Source organism: Phacochoerus africanus, chromosome 3 (genome assembly GCF_016906955.1).
Source record: "Phacochoerus africanus isolate WHEZ1 chromosome 3, ROS_Pafr_v1, whole genome shotgun sequence".
Taxonomy (NCBI): Eukaryota; Metazoa; Chordata; class Mammalia; order Artiodactyla; family Suidae; genus Phacochoerus; species Phacochoerus africanus.
The window spans coordinates 19,376,714-19,394,650 of NC_062546.1; the positions used below are offsets into that span (position 1 = coordinate 19,376,714).

Consider the following 17,937-nt stretch of genomic DNA (forward strand, 5'->3'; position numbering starts at 1 on the left):
CACGGCAGCCTCGCTCCGGCTCGGCCGTCAGTCGCACACGCACAGACGGCTGCCTAGCCCACCGTCCCGCACAGGCCCAGCCGTGGCAGTTTCCTCAAGCCCGCTCCCGGAGCGCCGCCTGCGCAGCGACCGGGCGGAGAGGTGAGGGTGCGGAGCGCTCCCGGGGCCTGCCAGCCAAACCCAGTACCTGGGCAGGCTGCCCAGCGGAGGGAACCAGGCCAGGCCGGGCCGCCTCACACCCGCGGCGGCGGCGGCGGCGGCGGCAGCGGCGGCGGAGGCGGGTCCTCTACGCGCCCTCGGGGAGGGGCGGGGGCTGGGACGCCTGAAGATTGGTCGGCCGGCTCTGATGGACAGCAAGCCTGTCCCGCCCCTCCCTTTGGCAGCGCTGCACGGGACCGCGGGCGGCTTGTGAGACTGACCCGCGTTTGTCCCGCCCCTTCGGCCAGTGTGGCCTAGCGGGGCCCAGTCATTCGGGATAGCCCCCCTACGCAGGAGCACCCCCTCCAAAGTCTCCAGTGATCTTCGCCTCTGTCCCTTGCCTGGGCCAATACCTTCCCCACCCCAAGCTCAGTCTTCACGTGATAGGACGCAGGCTCAGACCCTACCTTACCGCGCTTCTCCTGCAGATGCTCTCCGAAGCTTTGGTTTTCTTGGCCCTGTACCGCTTGTTTTCCTCCTCCTTCTCTGGCCGCTTCCTCTCGGCCTCAGGAGCTTCTCTTCCTCTGGGGTGGGTCCTGAGTCAGTTCCGAAGGCGACCTGACCCTTACCACGGCGTCACCCCCTACTCAACCCAGGTACCCTGGTGTCAAAGCTGTACCTCCCCTGCACCCACCTACCTAGTCCACGTCCCGACTTAATACAGACATCTCACCTCCCTCTTCAAATTGCTTATCCTCCTGTCTTCACTCTCTCAGAATATAGCATTAAGCTCTAAGATGCTTTGGAGTTACCCTTGATTCCTCTCTCTGCCCCAACCTCACAGCAACCCATCAAGTCTGGTTCACTCTGCACTCAAATATCTCCACTCCACCCACAAGGGCAAGGCCCATCTTTTCTCTTCCAGACTATGTACTCTTCTTGGTTTTGCCTGCATCTCATCTATTCTTTATGCTCTCCTCTTCAAAAGGAAATTAAATCATGGTTTCCTACCTCCAGCCTCAAACCGTCCATAGCTTCCCGTTGTACACCAAATCCACTCTCCCTGCCTGGCCCATCATGGTCTGGCTCCTTTCTGTCTCACTCACTGCATCTCTTACCACCTCCCCTCACTCCATCCTCCAGCCACAAAGCGTTTTGATGGTTATTTGAATAATTCTCTTTGTCTTCCTGCAGCCACTCCCTAGACTCACCCCTGCCATCCGCGTCACAGGACACCGCCCAAGCTAAAGACAACTTTGGTCACAGTGGAGTCTGTCTGACAGATGTTGAGCCAGGCAGAGCAGGACAACATACTGCATTTCAGAGGTGAGAGGCCCCAGCAGAGCACCCAGCTGATGCTAGAGTCCAGGCACCCAAGATTGTATGAGTGTGAGTGCATAAATAAGAGTGTGTGCTCAGGCAGTCCACCCCACCGGGTGGTGACTGGGGCCTGGGGCAGCTTTGGACTTTGTCTTGCTGTAGTGGTAGTGTGTGTGTGTGTGTGTGTGTGTGTTTTGATCCCCTCAAGAGCAGCCCTCAAGAAGCTGGGAATTCAGTCTGAAGTTGAGATGTTTGTGCTAATAGCCTTCAGCCACTCTGCCACCCAAGGGGAGGTGGAGTCGGTGAGATGGACTGCCACCTAGTGACAAGGCCGTTAAAGTGGGAGGGAGGGAACAAAAGTTGACCCAAGTGTTACAAAGTTTACAGCACGTGGTCCCACCTGATCCTCATGATTACTCTTTAATCAGGGATTATTGTTCCCAATTTACCAGTGAGAAACTAAGATTCAGAGAAGTTCTGCAGCTTGCCCCAAGGCCACATAACTAACACGTGAGGATTTGAACCTAAGCCTGTCTGACACCAGGCATTCTCTGTCTCACGGGAGAGCCACTGGCTTTTGTAGGCTCGGTGGTCAGTAGCGAGTGAGCACAGAGGCTAGCTGGCGAATCAGGAAGGGTGAGGGGAGGCCTTGGGCGGGGCTGGCCCAGGGCACAGGAAACTTGAATGCTGGACATGAGTGCTCCCTGTGTGTGGCTGGGACTGGCGGGGCTTGAAGTGGAGCTTGCCCCTGTCTGCAGCCTTGAGCTGCCATGTGCTAGGAGGCCTCAGTGCCATGAGTCAGGAACCCAAGAGAAACTCAGCAGCAGCCTTCCTGGAATTCATTAGACAGATAAGCACTATGTTATATAGGGACAATTGTGATGGAGGCTATGGAGGAAAAGAAGGCTATGAGGTAAAACATTAGGGAGACCTGCTTCACTGATGGAGTAGATAAATTTCTCCAGGACTCAGCAGAGGCTTAAAGGATGTGAGTAGATGGCTGGGCGAATTATTAGGGGTGGGTTGGAGAGAAATATTTTCCAGGCAGAGGTAACAGCATGTACAAAGGCCCTGAGGCCAGAAAGAGCTTAGTGAGTTTAGGAATAGAAAGAAGGCTAGAGTTTACTAAGTGAGGGGGAGCGTGGGAGGTGATGAGGTCAGGAAGACAGGAGGGGGCTGATTGGGTCCCTCCCTGCTTATCTGATCTTATCTGCTTTTCCAGAAGACCTCCTGAGTGCTTCAGCCCTCATTTACTTCATGGGCAGACTGAGGCAGCCTGTGGGTGGTGATACTTTTTAAAAAATCTCCATTTCCTGAGAGCTTCCCGACATGTAACCCATGCTTCCTTGCTTTTGCTTTTGCTTTTGTCTCTGGGGCCGGGCCTCCAGGGGCTCCAGAAATCTCTGCCAACAGGAGCTCATGTTTTCAGTCTGCTGCCAGGCCCTTCATCAGGAAACAGGGCCCCATTTCCTCCTGGGACTTCTGAGCCAACATGCCAGGCCTCAGGTGCCTCCCTCCGCCTGAGGAGGTTCAGGAAAAGCAGGGCGCTCTCGTGGAGGGTGTGACTGGCATGGGCTTCCCCCAGCTCAGCATATATATATGGATATGTGGGTGTTACTGGCAGTGCCTGCAGCTGCGCTGGCTGGGAGGGAGCAGCCCAGAACCCACACAAGGCAAACGCCTGTGACATCACCCGGGCTAGCCCTGCTCAGGCCTATTTCCGTCAACATTCGTGCTTCAGCATGCCCCGGCCTGCACCAGTACCTGTGCCTGGAGTGTGTCGGGAAGACTCAGCCCAGTTACCCCTCTGGCCTCTCTGGGCCTGGCCTCGCAGGTGTTTATTTAGCAAACCCTTAGAACAGCACTCAGCATAGAGTAAGCGCTGTGTGACGGCTTTCCCCCCAGTGGCTCATTTGCTCTTCATTACAGCACTCTGAGATAAGTACTCTTGTTACCCTCATTTTCCAGAAGAAAAAACGGAGATTAATTAGAGATACACTGATGGACACATAGCTGCGAGGTGGCAGCAAAAGGAGACCCAGAGTCCCCACAGTGTGGCCTTCCACAGTGGTATGAACCTTTGATTGTGTTTTCTTACCCCTTCCATAACACCCATACCTGCTGTGTTTTCTGTTTTGAGTTATTTGGTTACCTGTTGTTACAGGTTGATTTCTCCAGGAAGCAGGCACTGTAACAGAGGTTAGTTTGCAGAATGGCTTTTCAGGAGTGCCCATGGGATCAACACTGGAAGAGAGGGAAGGAAACAGGAGGGGGTACGGGGAGAAATTAGGCTGGGATGCAGGCCCGATGACAGCCACAGCCAGCCCCCAGGGAGCTCTGTTGTTTGGTGCCGGCTTGCAATGGCTAGGCTTTCACAGCACCACCTCTGTCAGCCACTGAATGTGGGCTGTCCTGGGAAGAGCACAGCCTTGGCCAGATAGCCGTCTGAAGTTGAGGTGGTCTTAGGAGTTGGACAGGTCTCCCAGCAACAAGTGCTGCCTTGAAGGGGTCTCCGAGTGGCCCTCCAGAAGCTATCTCCTTTCCAGTCTTTTAAGTATACTGACCGTTTCTTTTTCTTTTCTTTCTTTTTTTTTTTTTAAGGGCCGCACCTGTGGCATATGGAGGTTCCCAGACTAGGGGTCAAATCAGAGCTATAGCTGCTGGCTACAGCCACAACCATGCAGGATCCGAGCCAAGTCTGTGACCTACATCACAGCTCACAGCGATGCTGGATCCTTAACCCACTGAGCGAGGCCAGGGATCAAACCTGCAACCTCATGGTTCCTAGTCAGATTCACTTACGCTGTGCCACGATGGGAACTCCCACTCTGTTTCTTAAAAGATGAAAAAAATACTGTGTTCTAGAAATGGCATATGCTGTTATAAGGAGGAAATAATGATGTGGTTAATATGGGTTACCCTGGTTGCTGTGGTTGAGAATCGAATGTCCGAAGCAAAACCTCTTTCTGTTCTGATAAACTGATTACTGGGGGGAGAAAGATTTCTCTGGGGTTAAGTTATAAAAGACGTCTCTCAAACAGATACTTACTTGATTGAAATAGTGGAGAATGTTCTCAGCAGAATAACAGCAAATGCTGACACAGTTCGTTGTTCCTTGCAGTGACCTTGAGTGACTATAGAAGGTACACAAGTGAAGCCCCTTCTGCAATGGGAGGCAGGCAGGTTTATAGACTTGCAGTGTGTAATCTGACCCACACATGAAACTATCCCTTTTTTTGAATTTTCATTCAGTGGCCTTCTATGTTAGATATCTGACCAGCCCATGTCACGGTTTGGGTCAGCCAGCCTGCATCTAAGCATACAGCTGGTGCTTACTAAGTCCTCACCGTAGTGCACCTTGAACTCCGTCACAACCTACGGCCTTGGCTCTTGAGCTCTGGTCTCCAATATCCATCCTTGGCCTCATCTTAGTTGCTGGGCCTCACACTTTTTAGGTCGCACCCTCCTGCTCACCTGGGATGTGCTCTCTGCCCCTTGAGAGCCTGTCAGTCAAGGCGGAACCAGGCTAGGACTCTGTTCTCTCTGCAGACCCTGTTTGCCCTTTGCTGATGGGCCCCTCTGGGGGGACCCAGATGTTGAGGCGGGGGAGCTGGATTCCAAACGTCCCTTCTTCACGGAGGTGGCAGGGACACTGTAATTGCTTCGCTGGAGCCAGGGAAGGGGTGCACCTTTGCCAACCACTAGCACAGGCCAGGCCAGACCTGCTGTTTTTTCACTTTCCCTTTCTTCCACCAAACACTCCTGGTGCCTCCTCGGTGCAGTGAGACAGCAGAATGAATCAGACCAAGTTCCCACTCCAGTAGTGGAGGAAGAAATGCCGACAAATGTTTGTCGACAGGTGACAATTCAGTGTGATAAGGGCCCCTGGAGCACTGGGAAGGGACAGTTGACCTTACCTAGACCTGTTGGTGGCTGTGGGGACTGAACAAAGAGGGATATGCCTTTAGATACGCAACTCCAAACATAAGGCGAACTCTTCTTTTCACAATAAGGACACTCCAGGTGTTTTGTGGTTTTTTTGGCAACTAAAATGTAAATATTTTTAGAGATGCATGATTCAGATGTCTACATGTAACTATTTAGTTATATATTTTAAACATGTTCTAAGTCATATTATTTAAAACACTGTATTAACTTATGAGCATAGATTTTTTTTCTATTCTCACCTTTTCAGTAATAAACTATGTGCAGGTTTTTAACATAAATCTTTGACTTCTATGTAGTTGTCACCCCTAAGGCCCCCCCCCCACTCTTTTTTTTTCTGTCTCTTTAGGGCCGCACCCTCAGCATATGGAGGTTCCCAGGCTAGGGGTCAAATCAGAGCTATAGGTGCCGGCCTACACACAGCCACAGCAATGCAGGATCTGAGCCATGTCTCACGGCCCCACGGATCCTTAACCCACTGGGCAGAGGCCAGGGATCAAACCCTTGTCCTCATGGATACTAGTTGGGCTTGTTAACTTGCTACCGCTGAGCCACGTCGGAAACTCCTAGAGCCACTTTTTTGAGTCATCTAATTTCTGAAAGCACATCATTTTCTAAGTTGAGGAGAAGCACTTTTGTAAAATCAACTTTATTGAGGAATAACGTGCATATAATTAAATGTACCCATTTCAAGTGTGAAGTTTGGTGACCTTTGACACCCATTTGAGACATAGACCTTTTTTCCTCACCCGAAAAGATTTCTGGTGCCCTTTTACAGTCAGTCTCCCCTGTCCCCAGCCAGCACTCACTAAGTCCACTTTCTGTCACTACAGATAGGTTTTGCCTAATCTAAAATTTTGTGTAAATGGAATCATAGATATGGACCCCTTGGGTCTACGTTCAGCATAATGTTTTGAGATTCATCCTTGGCTGCTGCAGAGAAAATACTTTTTGAATCAGTATGTGATGCTATCACTGGAAATTTTAATCTGGGCATAGTTACCTTTTTGTATAACATTAAAACAGACTTCTTTTAATTTCTCCCATAGATATACATTAATGATCTGCATAATCACCACTTAAACTGTATTGCTTTTAAAATGGAGTTTCCATTGTTTGCAGCGGAAACGAATCCCGACTAGGAACCATGAGGTTGCAGGTTCAATCCCTGGCCTCACTCAGTGGGTTGGGGATCCGGGGTTGCTGTGAGCTGTGGTTGAAGACGCGGCTTGGATCTGGCGTGGCTGTGGCTGTGGCTGTGGTGTAGGCCGGGAGCTGTAGCTCCAATTTGACCCCTAGCCTGGGAACCTTCATTTGCTGCGGGTGCGGCCCTAAAAAGCAAAATAAAATAAAAAATGTTATGGAAAATTTCACATGTATGTAAGTGGAGACAGTGAACATGTACCCATCAGTCAACTTTAGTTATGAACAGGTGGCCACTCTTGTTTTGTGTCAGACTCTACCCATTAACCCCTTCCATGTTATTTTGACACAAATCTTTCTAATGTTATCTACAAATATTTCAGTGCTTTTCTAAAAGAGTCTCTAAAAAGAAATATATATATATATATACACACATATACACACACATAACTGCAGTACCATTTTCAATACCCAAAAAAAGCACCATATTGCTATTTAAAGTGATGTTGAAGAAGCCTGTTTACATGTAATACTTGGGATTATGAGAAATAATTACCGAGTCTGTGGTAAATTTCTTTGCCTCCTTGTTTACTGATTTTGTCAGGGGACTACATATAATCATCCAAAACTAGCTTGACTGAGGTCATTTCAGGATAATGTGTTTTCTCCAAAAAGTGCTTTTTGGTTCAAAACAAGTTGAGAGAACAACCCATTGTATGAGAGATTTTGTAAGGACTGAAATATAAACTTTCTGTTCTCAGAAGAAAAAAAAAGATTTTTAAGTTTTCTGTGGAGGAAATACCTATATTCAGTGTATACGGTATATAGGGGGTGACTTCGGAGTTGTTGATCTACCGGATGTGGAGGTGCGAGAAAGAAAGGTGTGAAGGATGATGGCTGCCCTGGGTTCCACTTGGGGGACAGAATGAAGGGGGTGCCTTTCCCTGAGATGTGAAACCCAGCCCGCTGGGCTTGGAGTAGTAGGTACTGAGCTTGGTTCTAGAGACTTGAGACCGAGTAGCCCATGGACATGCCCGCCGAGCTGTAGTGGGCAGTTGGTGTCTGGCCCTCAGGGAAGGGGTCTAGGCTGGAGGTAGAAACGTGAGAGTCATCCTGTTCCAGTGTGAATGAAATCAGCTGGGCTGAGAAGAGAACCACAGCAGTTAAAGACCTAAGAGAGGAGCTAACAGGCAAGCTGCCGCCTTGAGAGAGAGGAGTAAAGCCGGGAGAGGATGGCACCATGGAAACCAGAGAAGAGTGCTCGCAGGCGGTGGCCATACACTGTAGGACTGCCTTTCTGTCAGATGTCCAGAAATGAGAGACATATGGAGAACATAGGTTAGTGGAGGCTGGAGGTGGGAATGGGGATGAGGGATCTTACTGAGGGTGGGGGGAGAGGGCTGAAGTTCTAAAACTGAGGTGTGGTGATGGCTGCACCATTCACTCAAGTTACAAAAAAACACTGTATACTCAAAATGGGTGGACTTTATGGTATGTAAAATATTACCAATAGAATTGTTTACATAAAGAAAAGTGGTTGAGTGTCCAGAGCCACAGGTAGTTGAAGTAGGATGCAGAAGCAGAGCCCTTTTAGTGGTTTGGTCACTCATTCGTTGGTGACTGTGATCAGAGTGGAGGGGCAGCTGGAGGCAAGATGGGGCAGAAGCTGGTTGCAGTGGGTGGGGAAGGACCCGGAGGTGGAGATGAGTCATCCCAGGTGCTTGTTTGTGAAATGGAGAGACGGGGTGGGGGTGGGGGAGGGGTGTGTGGCTGGAAAGGGCTGGGAGTTGTGGTTTCTTTTTTCGTTTTTTTTAAATGTGGCAGTGGCCTGAGGTAGACCTGACAGGAAGAACGCTCGGATGGGACCTGCTGACCAGACATGGGGATGGGGGTGGGGGAGGAGGGAGGAGCCAAGCAAGCACCCAGATGACTGGCTGGGGTAGCACATGGAGGTGGTCTCCCTTTGCCCCCAGCTGGACTCCAGCATCACAAAAGGGCCTGACAGGAGGGAGCTGGTCAGATCCTGCCCATCTGGCCTCTGCTCCCAGACAAGGCTACAAAGTGGGAGGAGGGAACCTACCAGCCAGATGAATAGGCAAGGGCTGGGTCTCCTGACTCCATGCTCAAGCATCCTTCATGACCCTTCACAGCTGGCCCTCACCTATGGAGTCTCTTCCTCATCACAGTGGCCAGGTCTGTGGCTTCCATTCTCTGCTTGTTGCCACCTCCCAGGATGTCCTTCACAACCATTCTTGACCAGCATCTAGTTGCCCTGCACTTGCCCTTGGAAAAAGGAGGTTTTTTGCTGGGAAAGGTAGGCACAGTTTCCTGCTCATCAGTAAAATCTGCCTATGAGACCTCCTATCCATGATTCCTCAATGTGGTCTAAGTCTTGTCTCCTGGTTGTGGTAGGTCCTGCTAAAGGGCATTGGAAAAGCCTTTCTGTTGCTGTTGCTCACATTCAGTGGTGTAGCCACCTCAGCACCACAGTACTCAAAGATACCTGGCTGCAGTCTCTTGTTCCAAAGCAATGATTGCTACATAACTTCCGTTATGGGGTGAAGGCTGCCTCCCTCACTTGCCAAAGAGATGCAGGCTGCCAAGGTCGACCCTTGAGGATTCTTCTATAGGGAGCCCAGCCCCAGGGAGTTCAGAGACCTTCAAGGTGATGGTTCTTTTTCCAGAATATCCTTGCACATGCTAGCAAGCTAGAAGGCTTAGGGCTACCAGCTAAGTGACCAATTCTGACCCCTTTGGCCTTCCTGCCCCTGCTCCATTTGACCAGGAGACTCGACCTGAACTCCAGACTTACTTGTAACCTAAGATGGAAAAAAAGAACAATTTTTGTAGAGATGCTGGCCAGCTCGGATACCAGAGCACTGGGAAGTGCTCACAGAACTCCCTAAGTCAACTCAAGAAATCTGCTCCATCTGAGAGAGCTTCTGGGGTCCAGTGTTCTAACTGGTACTGACCCTTAATTCCTGCCATCTTGAATGTAATCTCAGCCACATAAGCAAACCCAAAGTTCCCCACTGCTTTTGGCCAGCACACATGGGAAATGTTCCACAATCTGCCTCTCAAATACACTTGCTCCAAGAACCTACTTTAGGCTCCAAATCTAGTTCTTGTACACCACCTGTTCTTGCAGATGTTCTTATACCCACCCTCATTTCCCAGGCCTGCCTTGATCTAAGGATGTGGCCCTCTGGCTCTCTCCCCTTGGACCCACACCCATGGCAGCAGGACCAAGGCAGCCCCTTCCAGGCCTGGCCCAGCCCCAGTTCCTGGGGAGGGAGGCACTGTGAACAGAGCAGACAGGCCATATCCCACACCAAGTCCCAGGCCCAGAGCCCAACTTCTGGCCTGGAGCCCTGCGTAACAAAGAGGCAGACACCAAGTTTCCGTTAAGTTGTAGGAATTTATTTTAAATAACCTACAGTTGATTAAAAGGGAATTCATGATAAAAATAGAAGATACTTGAGGGAAGATGTGGGAAATGGACTCTGCACACACGCTATACTAACAATGCCTCTAAAACTAATGATTATAGCAAAAAATGTTTTCACATTAAAATTCTGCTTTTTATGTGTTTTCCCCCCATTTTTTACACAATTACAAAAGAAAAAAAATAAAAGCCCTAAAATCTTGATTTTTTTTTCCTTTTTTTTTTGGACCAAATACTCATTTTCCTCTAAATTTATTGACCTGTGGAACTTTTTATACAATAAAATCTTTCAAGTGAAAGACTTGGGTTTAAAATGAAAAAAGATGGGTATCTGAAAGGGTACAGAGAATGCTCAGAACAAAGGATGATGGGAAAATGGTTTCAGTCACTGATTATTTCATTATCCTTAGACTCGCTCACCCCTCATCCCTCCCCAACCCCAATCTACACGATCTTTAAGATCAAGAAAAAGGTTTAAATATTTTAAAATAATTAAAAAGAAATAAAAATTCACATTTAAAAAGGAACACTCAAGTCAGGAAATATTTTCCCATCATGCTTTTCTGTTAACAGGTGTCTGAACCAAAACACTGCCAATGTCACAACTGCTTCAAGTTTAATGAAAATTGATTCCCATGACAATAGTGACAACTCTTAACAGGTGCGCTGGGTTTTTGTTCTACTTAATTTTAAATTCCTGAAATGGGGGAGAGGGGAGTTTAGGAATTCATTTCTATTAAAATATAGAAGTTATTGCAAAACCCTAACTGTAAAAACGCACCAATATAATCGGACTTCGTATACAGTAGCTAAGAGAATCCAAATGCTTCAGTGAAACAGCGAATTTGCCTGGCAGAACTCTGACAAATTCCCATCCACTTGACCCCTTGAAAATAAAAACAAAATTCAAAACAAATCATACAGCTAGAATTTTGATATCTGAAATATTTTTAAATAAGTTGTCCATAGGACAACTGGCTCAGCTCTCCCTTATAATATCTCCAGGTTTATCTTTTCTCAAAGATGTTGGTTTTTTAAGACTTGCTGCCTCTTTCCCTCAGGTGCGAGGGCAAGCGAGGCTCACAGTTTATCCATCTTCCCCAACCACACTGTTCCTTTCCACAGAACCCTGCCCCTTAAGATTGGCTAGAACTCATAGTCCTCGTCAGCCATGTCGATGGCCCAGGCAAACTTCTCCCGCTGGGTTTTGTTGTAAATTTTCTCAATTGGGACCCCCCATTTCTTGCACCTGCAAACAAAGGAGAGAGAAGGGGGATTAGTGTGTCTCAGGGAACAAGAGGCCAGATCCAGGGCTGGGGCTTGGATGTGACACCTTTTCCTTGACATCCATGTGAGGAGAATGAGAAGAATGTATCAGACATGTTTCTAAGCACTTCATGTACTCCACTCATTTAATTTCAACAAAGACCTCTAAAGCAATGTTATAGATATACAAAAGAAAAAAATATGGCACAAGGGTTGGGTAATTTGCTTTCATTCTTATGAAGCTAGTGAGCATGCAGCTGAAAAGTGAGCCCAAGCAGAGTGGCTCTACAGGCCATGCTCTTAACCACTGCACTCTGTTGCCTCTCAAGCCAGCCAAACCTGGAGCACTAAAGAGGACAGAAAGGATACAAGAGCTGGGTGGAATACTTGGCCCAGAGGAGCAGGGCCGCAAGGGATGACTGCTTCTCCTAGGCCCAGAACCTAACAGCTCAAGTTAACTAATAAGCATTTTTTTTAAAAAGCCACTTATTTTGGATGTTTTATGAATGTGCGTGGAGGTAGGGAATGGGGGAGAAATAAGCAAACATCTGTACAAACTCTTTGTATAAGTTGCTCAGATCTGTATTCTCATTTTTGTTTTTCTTTTCTCCTCATTCCTACCTTTCTTCCTTCACTCGTAAAAAATTTTTCTTGAAAAGTTTAAGTGTAGATAGATGGGCTCTTTACTATTTTTCCTTCAATAGGGACTAAGAGAGTCTCCATTCTTGTCCCAAAGTTTCTTAAGGGGTACCTGCCTTAACAGGTATAAACACTCCAGGGAGGCCTAACAGTACTGACCATTAGGCCTGTCCAGGATGTTCCGATGCATTTGTAGTGTGCACAGCAGAAGACACTCTAGGTGCACAGCACAGGAATGGCACATGAAAGCTGACAATGCCCGGTACCCCCACCACCCTTCTCAAGCTAGCAGGTGGAGTTCAAGGGTACAGTGCTTACCAAGCCACGGTGATCCTTGGGTCCAGATAATTGAGTTTGGAGGTTCCCAAAGCAATTTGTTTATTCTCCTCTCGGTCTGTGGCCTGAACTTCGAGCTTCATCAGCTGCTCCTCCAGTCTCTGCACGGCCTTTTTCTTTGACTCTACCACCCTGGGAAGAAAGGAAGTTATCAAGAACTTGCTGCTGGACAGGAACACTGTAACCCCATGCTGCCAGTTAGGGGCAATAAAAGCAGAGAAGCCCCAGGTACAGAGATTTCTAAAAGACAACACCCAGAAACCTTAGAAAATCTGGGGCCTCTGGCTGATATTGTGCCCATTTTTCTCCCTCATCCAACCCCCATCTTCACACCACACTAGGCACATACTTCTTGGTCTTTGCATCCTTTAGGACCTTGGCATCAGCTTTAGCACTTTTCAGGTCTCTCCGCGCATCTGCTAGCTGTTCCTTCTTGGCATCAATCTGGGTGGGGAAGAACCACAGTAAGACTTAGGAATGAAATAAGCTGAGAGAAAAAAGAAGAGCTCCTGCAGAGAAGATGGAACCTGGAAGCTGTCTCCACCAAGCAGGCTCTCTTTGTGGCCACGTAAAAACACCCAGAGGTGGTTTCATGAAGGCACAGAGTAGATGCACAGCAGGTGCTGAATTCAAATGCTTTTTGGCCATTTCTGTTCTTCAGACACCTCTGAAGAAATAAGGTGGTTTTTTTTGTTTTTTTGTTTTGTTTGTTTTTACAAGCAGTAACCCAGGGACCCCGTTTAATCCAAAAGCTCAGGGAAAAGAACCCACTAGGACCAGGAATGTGGATGCTAATCTTTCAGAGAACATTTTGGTTTTAGATACTGGGAGGAAGGCTACAGATGACAGCTGTTTATCAAACGGATCTTGTGCCAGGTTGTAGCCTCCATCCAAGAACACTCGTAGGAGATACTCTTTATGAAGCTGAGACAGGGTCCTTATATCCACTGAGCCCAGCTCATTCCTCAGATTCTACCAGCACTCTAAGAAGGAGCTGCCACCTTCTCAGGAAACTATCCAAGGGCCTAGAAAATGGCAATTAAATGGTACCCAGTCGGAGTTCCCATTGTGGCTCATCGGGTTAAGAACCCGACATAGGCTCTGTGAGGATGCAAGTTCAATCCCTGGCCTTGCTCAGTGGATTAAGGCTCTGCTGTTGCCACAAGCTGCAGCATGGGTCGCAAATGTAGCTCAGAGCTAATGCTGCTGTGGCTGTGGATTAGGCCGGCAGCTGCAGCTCGGATTTGACCCTTAGCCAGGAAACTTTCATGTGCCGCAAGTGCGGCTGTAAAAAGGGGGAAGAAAAGGTACCCAGGAAGCCAAACAGCTTGGTTTAGTCTGTTCCAAGCCAATACATGGTACAGCCTGGCTGTAACATTCTGTTTTTAAAAGGGGAGAAAGCTGGGGTAGGAAGGAAATTAATATTTATCACTCAAAACAGATTTGAAAACTTTTTTTAGCTGTGAAGCTCTTTTTCCAAATGAAATCCCATGGAGACCTAGTCTTTAAAGGAAGAGTAAAGAGCAGTTATATCCTTTCTTGTGTGATAGAACTGGTACAAAGTTCTTAGTTCCTGCTTGAAGACAGCAACAGGCAACAATATGAAACTAAAGCCCCAAAGCAGTGAGCTCATGCCCCTGGGGGCAAGACAACCCCTGACCTGCTGTCACCCTGCTAACCTCTAAGGTTAAGGGGAACTTCTGCAGAGTGACTACATGACTGACTCACACACGCTGAGCTGTTGCTCTTTGCCTAGAATTGTCTGTTAGATTTACACACACAGCCTAAGATTGGAAACAGAGGCCACCATTGTGAGAGAATCATTAAATGCATTTTACTATGAATGGCTTACTTCCAACATCTATGTTGTTCAAAGTCAAGCTGAAGGAACTGATTCTATATACAAAAACATCACAGACATCACTAGCCAGATTCTTCTTGGGCTAGAAATGCAGCAAACCACAATCTTTTAACCATTTCTGTGAATGCTAAATTGGCAGGCTGTGTCAAATTCTCTCAAAGCATCAAAGACTCCATTGATTCACTTGGCAAACAGGGGCGTGTATTTGCTTTGTGGGCACACAGGAGAGGGTTCCTGGGCTTAGAGGGCTCGTCTGGCAGGCAGCCTGGGCTGCCCAAACAGTGGTTCCAGAGTGAGACCAACAAAAGGCCTCCTCATGCTCCAGGGAGAGATCTCCTGAATTAGGTAAAAAAACACCTGAATATTCATGCTTGTATTTCTGGCTTGCATAAGGAGAGCAAATGGTACCAGAGAACCGCCATTTAAGGAGTAGCAACAAATGGACGTTGCTAGGATGGGCGGTCTGTACAGTTCTCTGCCTGCCAATCACATGGTCCAAGGATTTGGGATGTCTATGGACATGTTTATTTACTATGGACATGTGCATCCCTTCAGGAAAGCCAGATGGTATCTGTAGCATGAACAGCAGGTTGTGTGTCTTCTGACCTCATGTACTACACCTGGGTATTTATATGGAGGAAATTTCAACTGAAGGAAAACAGTCTGGGCCTGAAAATGTGTAGTTACTCTTACTCTAGCAGTAGTTTTTATTTTTTTTGGCCATGCCCATGGCACATGGAAGTTCCCGGGCCAGGGATCAAACCCGTACCACAGCAGTGACCTGAGCTGCTGCAGTGACAATGCTGGATACTTAGCCCACTGTGCCACAAGGGAACTTCCTCCAGCAGTTTTTAAACTCCAGTTCAAGTATAGAACTCTGTGAACAGATGGAAAAGAATCAATCTGTAATTTAGTTTACCTTTAGTTGAAACTCATCATTTCCATGGTTGTGAATGTGAGCAACCACCACTGTAATATCAGTAGTACTATGCTTTTGTCACCAGTATTTTTATTTTATTTTTTGTCTTTTCTAAGGCCTCACCCGCGGCATATGGAGGTTCCCAAGCTAGGGGTCTAATCGGAGCTGTAGCTGCCGGCCTAGGCCAGAGCCACGGCAACTCAGGATCCCAGCCGCGCCTGCAACCTACACCACAGCTCATGGCAACGCTGGATCTGTAACCCACTGAGAAAGGCCAGGGATGGAACCTGCATGGTTCCCAGTTGGATTTGTTAACCACTGAGCCACAATGGGAACTCCAGATTTTGTCACCAATAGATGGTACATATATTTTCATATCATATTACAATTGTTGCTGAAATCAAAGTATCATTATTACTACCTTGACATTTACAATAATTATGAGACCCACCTAAGATTTTATTTAGTAAATTAGTGAGGAAGCACATCTATCACTTTATTGGGCTTTTGGTAAATACATTTTCAAAATAATTTATTTACTTTGTAATCCATGTGACTGCTTTGTGGTGAAATAGCTGCAAATTCTCATTGTGGGTTAGTACATCAGAATGGATTAGTTATGTAGCCATTGCTAACACAGAAGTGATCATCATCAAATATTAAGTGCCTTGCAGCTTCAAAGCTCAGTACCAGGCAGAGTCAGAGGAAGGAAAGAGGCACATGGAAGAGGAACAGCATCTAGTTGTTTGCACTTAAGTCTCTCTTCTAGGTCAGCAGCTCTGGCACACAGCCAGTATTCAACAGATGTTTGATGAGCTATATAAAAATGTGATTCATGTGGCATGTGTAAAAATAAAAGTAGTTATGCTAGGATTATGGGAAATTAAACATCATTGTTTCATCATTTTTTCAATTTTAAACAATCCAGTTTGGATACAGTTAATAGTTCTGAGCTGCGGAAATGATTTGTAAAGATATCTTTGTGTCTATTATCCTCATGAATAGAAGCAACAATTAGCAGTTATATCAAAGAAGGTACATCAAATTTAGCTTTTAAAAATTGGAAGTAGTCAATGTAGAACTTTTGTCCACAAAATAATAGACTTCCTAAACAATGAGTACTTGATACTCAGTATCTTAGAGGTAACTACTATCGTATTTCCTTTTTTTTTTTTTTTTTTTTTGGTGTGTGTGTTTTGCCGCAGCATATGGAGGTTCCCAGGCTAGGGGTCTAATGGGAGCTGTAGCCACTGGCCCACACCAGAGCCACAGCAACACGGGATCCGAGCTGCGTCTGCAACCTACACCACAGCTCACCGCAATGCCGGATCCTTAACCCCCTGAGCGAGGCCAGGGATCGAACACGCAACCTCATGGTTCCTAGTCGGATTCGTTAACCACTGAGCCACGACGGGACCTCCATATTTCCATTTTTTTATCTTTAGCATGAACCGTTCTTCTAGAATGGACCCAGAACTGGCCGTCTAATACCCCAGCTCAGAAGGGTGGAGTATAAATGCCCACAGCAGATATGGTTTTCTTCATTTTGCTATCCCGCCATCCAGATCCAAGATACCTTAGTCTGCAAGTTCATCATGGACTTCTCAAAAGTTTTTGGTGGTGCCCTCTGATGGTTACAAAGAATTGCAACAGCTCGGTTGGCACGGTTATAAGATAGGATCTTTGCTGGGATGTTTTCATCAGCTGTGAAGAAAGAAACATGGTAATAAAAGAGTCAGTGTGTATAACAAGAAATAATACCCAGTGCTTCATCCTCACTATTAACTGGTCCTCATCTAGCGCAGATGATCAGTTCAAGTTGGCACAAGGTCAAAATCTGAGTCAACAGAATCATCTGCTTGCCTCAGTGCTCCCCCATCTAACCACTCAAAGTAGCCTGAAGAAAATATGGAATTGGGACAGAGAAAGTGTATAGAGGAAGGTAAGACAAAGGCACTATAAATTTTACATTTTAAAACCACAAAGTACTGTATCTTTCAATAAGAAAAATAAAAAGTGTCATCCAAGAAGTGTTTTTGTGCCATATAGCATTCTTTATCCCTCTCTAAAATACCATCAACAGAAGTTCCTGTCTGCTTCAGTGGTTAATGAACCGGACTAGGAACCATGAGGTTGCGCGTCCGATCCCTGGCCTCGCTCAGTGGGTTAAGGATCCGGTGTTGCCGTGAGCTGTGGTGTAGGTTGCAGACGTGGCTCAGATCCCCACGTTGCTGTGGCTCTGGCATAGGTCGGCAGCAATAGCTCTGATTAGACCCCTAGCCTGGGAAGCTCCATATGCTGCGGGTGTGGCCTTAGAAAAGACAAAAAATAAAATACCATCAACATACCCATCTTTGATGTTCTGAATGCCATTTTTCTTTTCCTTTTTTTTTGGCCACAGCTGTTCCCAGGCCAGGGATCGAATTGATACCACAGCAGCAACCTGAGCCACAGCAGTGACAACTCTGGATCCTTAACTTACCCACTGAGCCACTAGGGAACCCCTGATTGCCACTTTCTAATACCATCTGAAATATTTCTAGAGGACAGTGGAAATTTAGCAGTGACTAGACTTCACGGAAAAAAGCTTGGAGATCTTGGTGGTACCATCTGCAGCTAGTTTTTAGGAGAATACTATCTATTCTAAAGGGGAAAAAAAGGACAGACACCTCAGGGAAGGGATTTGCCACTATGTTGTTTTAGTAACCATGACAACTTTACTCTTTCCGATTTAACAGAACATCACAGTACTGTATCTTCATTCTGTGAGCTTTAAAGTCACAGATATAAAACACAAAATGCAGGTATTTTTAGAGCAGAGAGGAAGCCCCTGTCGGCAATCCATAAAACTAATCTAGAAGCTAGAGAAGAAATTTGGCAAGTAGCACTGTTCTACGTTTACACAACTAAGCCTTAGCCCTCTGT

At 46.9% G+C, this 17,937-nt stretch overlaps 1 protein-coding gene and 1 long non-coding RNA gene across 3 annotated transcripts in view; one reads left to right on the forward strand and one right to left on the reverse strand.

The window, feature by feature from the left end:
* Position 1: 1 nt before the first annotated feature.
* LOC125122585 (uncharacterized) lies at positions 2–17,042 on the forward strand. The gene is made up of 3 exons (XR_007133844.1): positions 2–141; positions 1,333–1,464; positions 16,458–17,042. It is a non-coding gene; the product is annotated as an uncharacterized LOC125122585 (long non-coding RNA).
* The window catches only part of TOP1 (DNA topoisomerase I), an 89,294-nt gene continuing 81,301 nt past the window's right edge, over positions 9,945–17,937 (reverse strand). For both annotated transcript variants that reach the window (XM_047771093.1, XM_047771094.1), the window contains 4 exons: positions 16,589–16,716; positions 12,582–12,676; positions 12,215–12,364; positions 9,945–11,240 (listed from right to left, as the gene is read on the reverse strand). In XM_047771093.1, the coding sequence (XP_047627049.1) occupies positions 11,138–11,240; positions 12,215–12,364; positions 12,582–12,676; positions 16,589–16,716 (476 nt within the window). In that variant the 3' untranslated portion in view covers positions 9,945–11,137. The remainder of the gene's footprint in view (positions 11,241–12,214; positions 12,365–12,581; positions 12,677–16,588; positions 16,717–17,937) is intronic.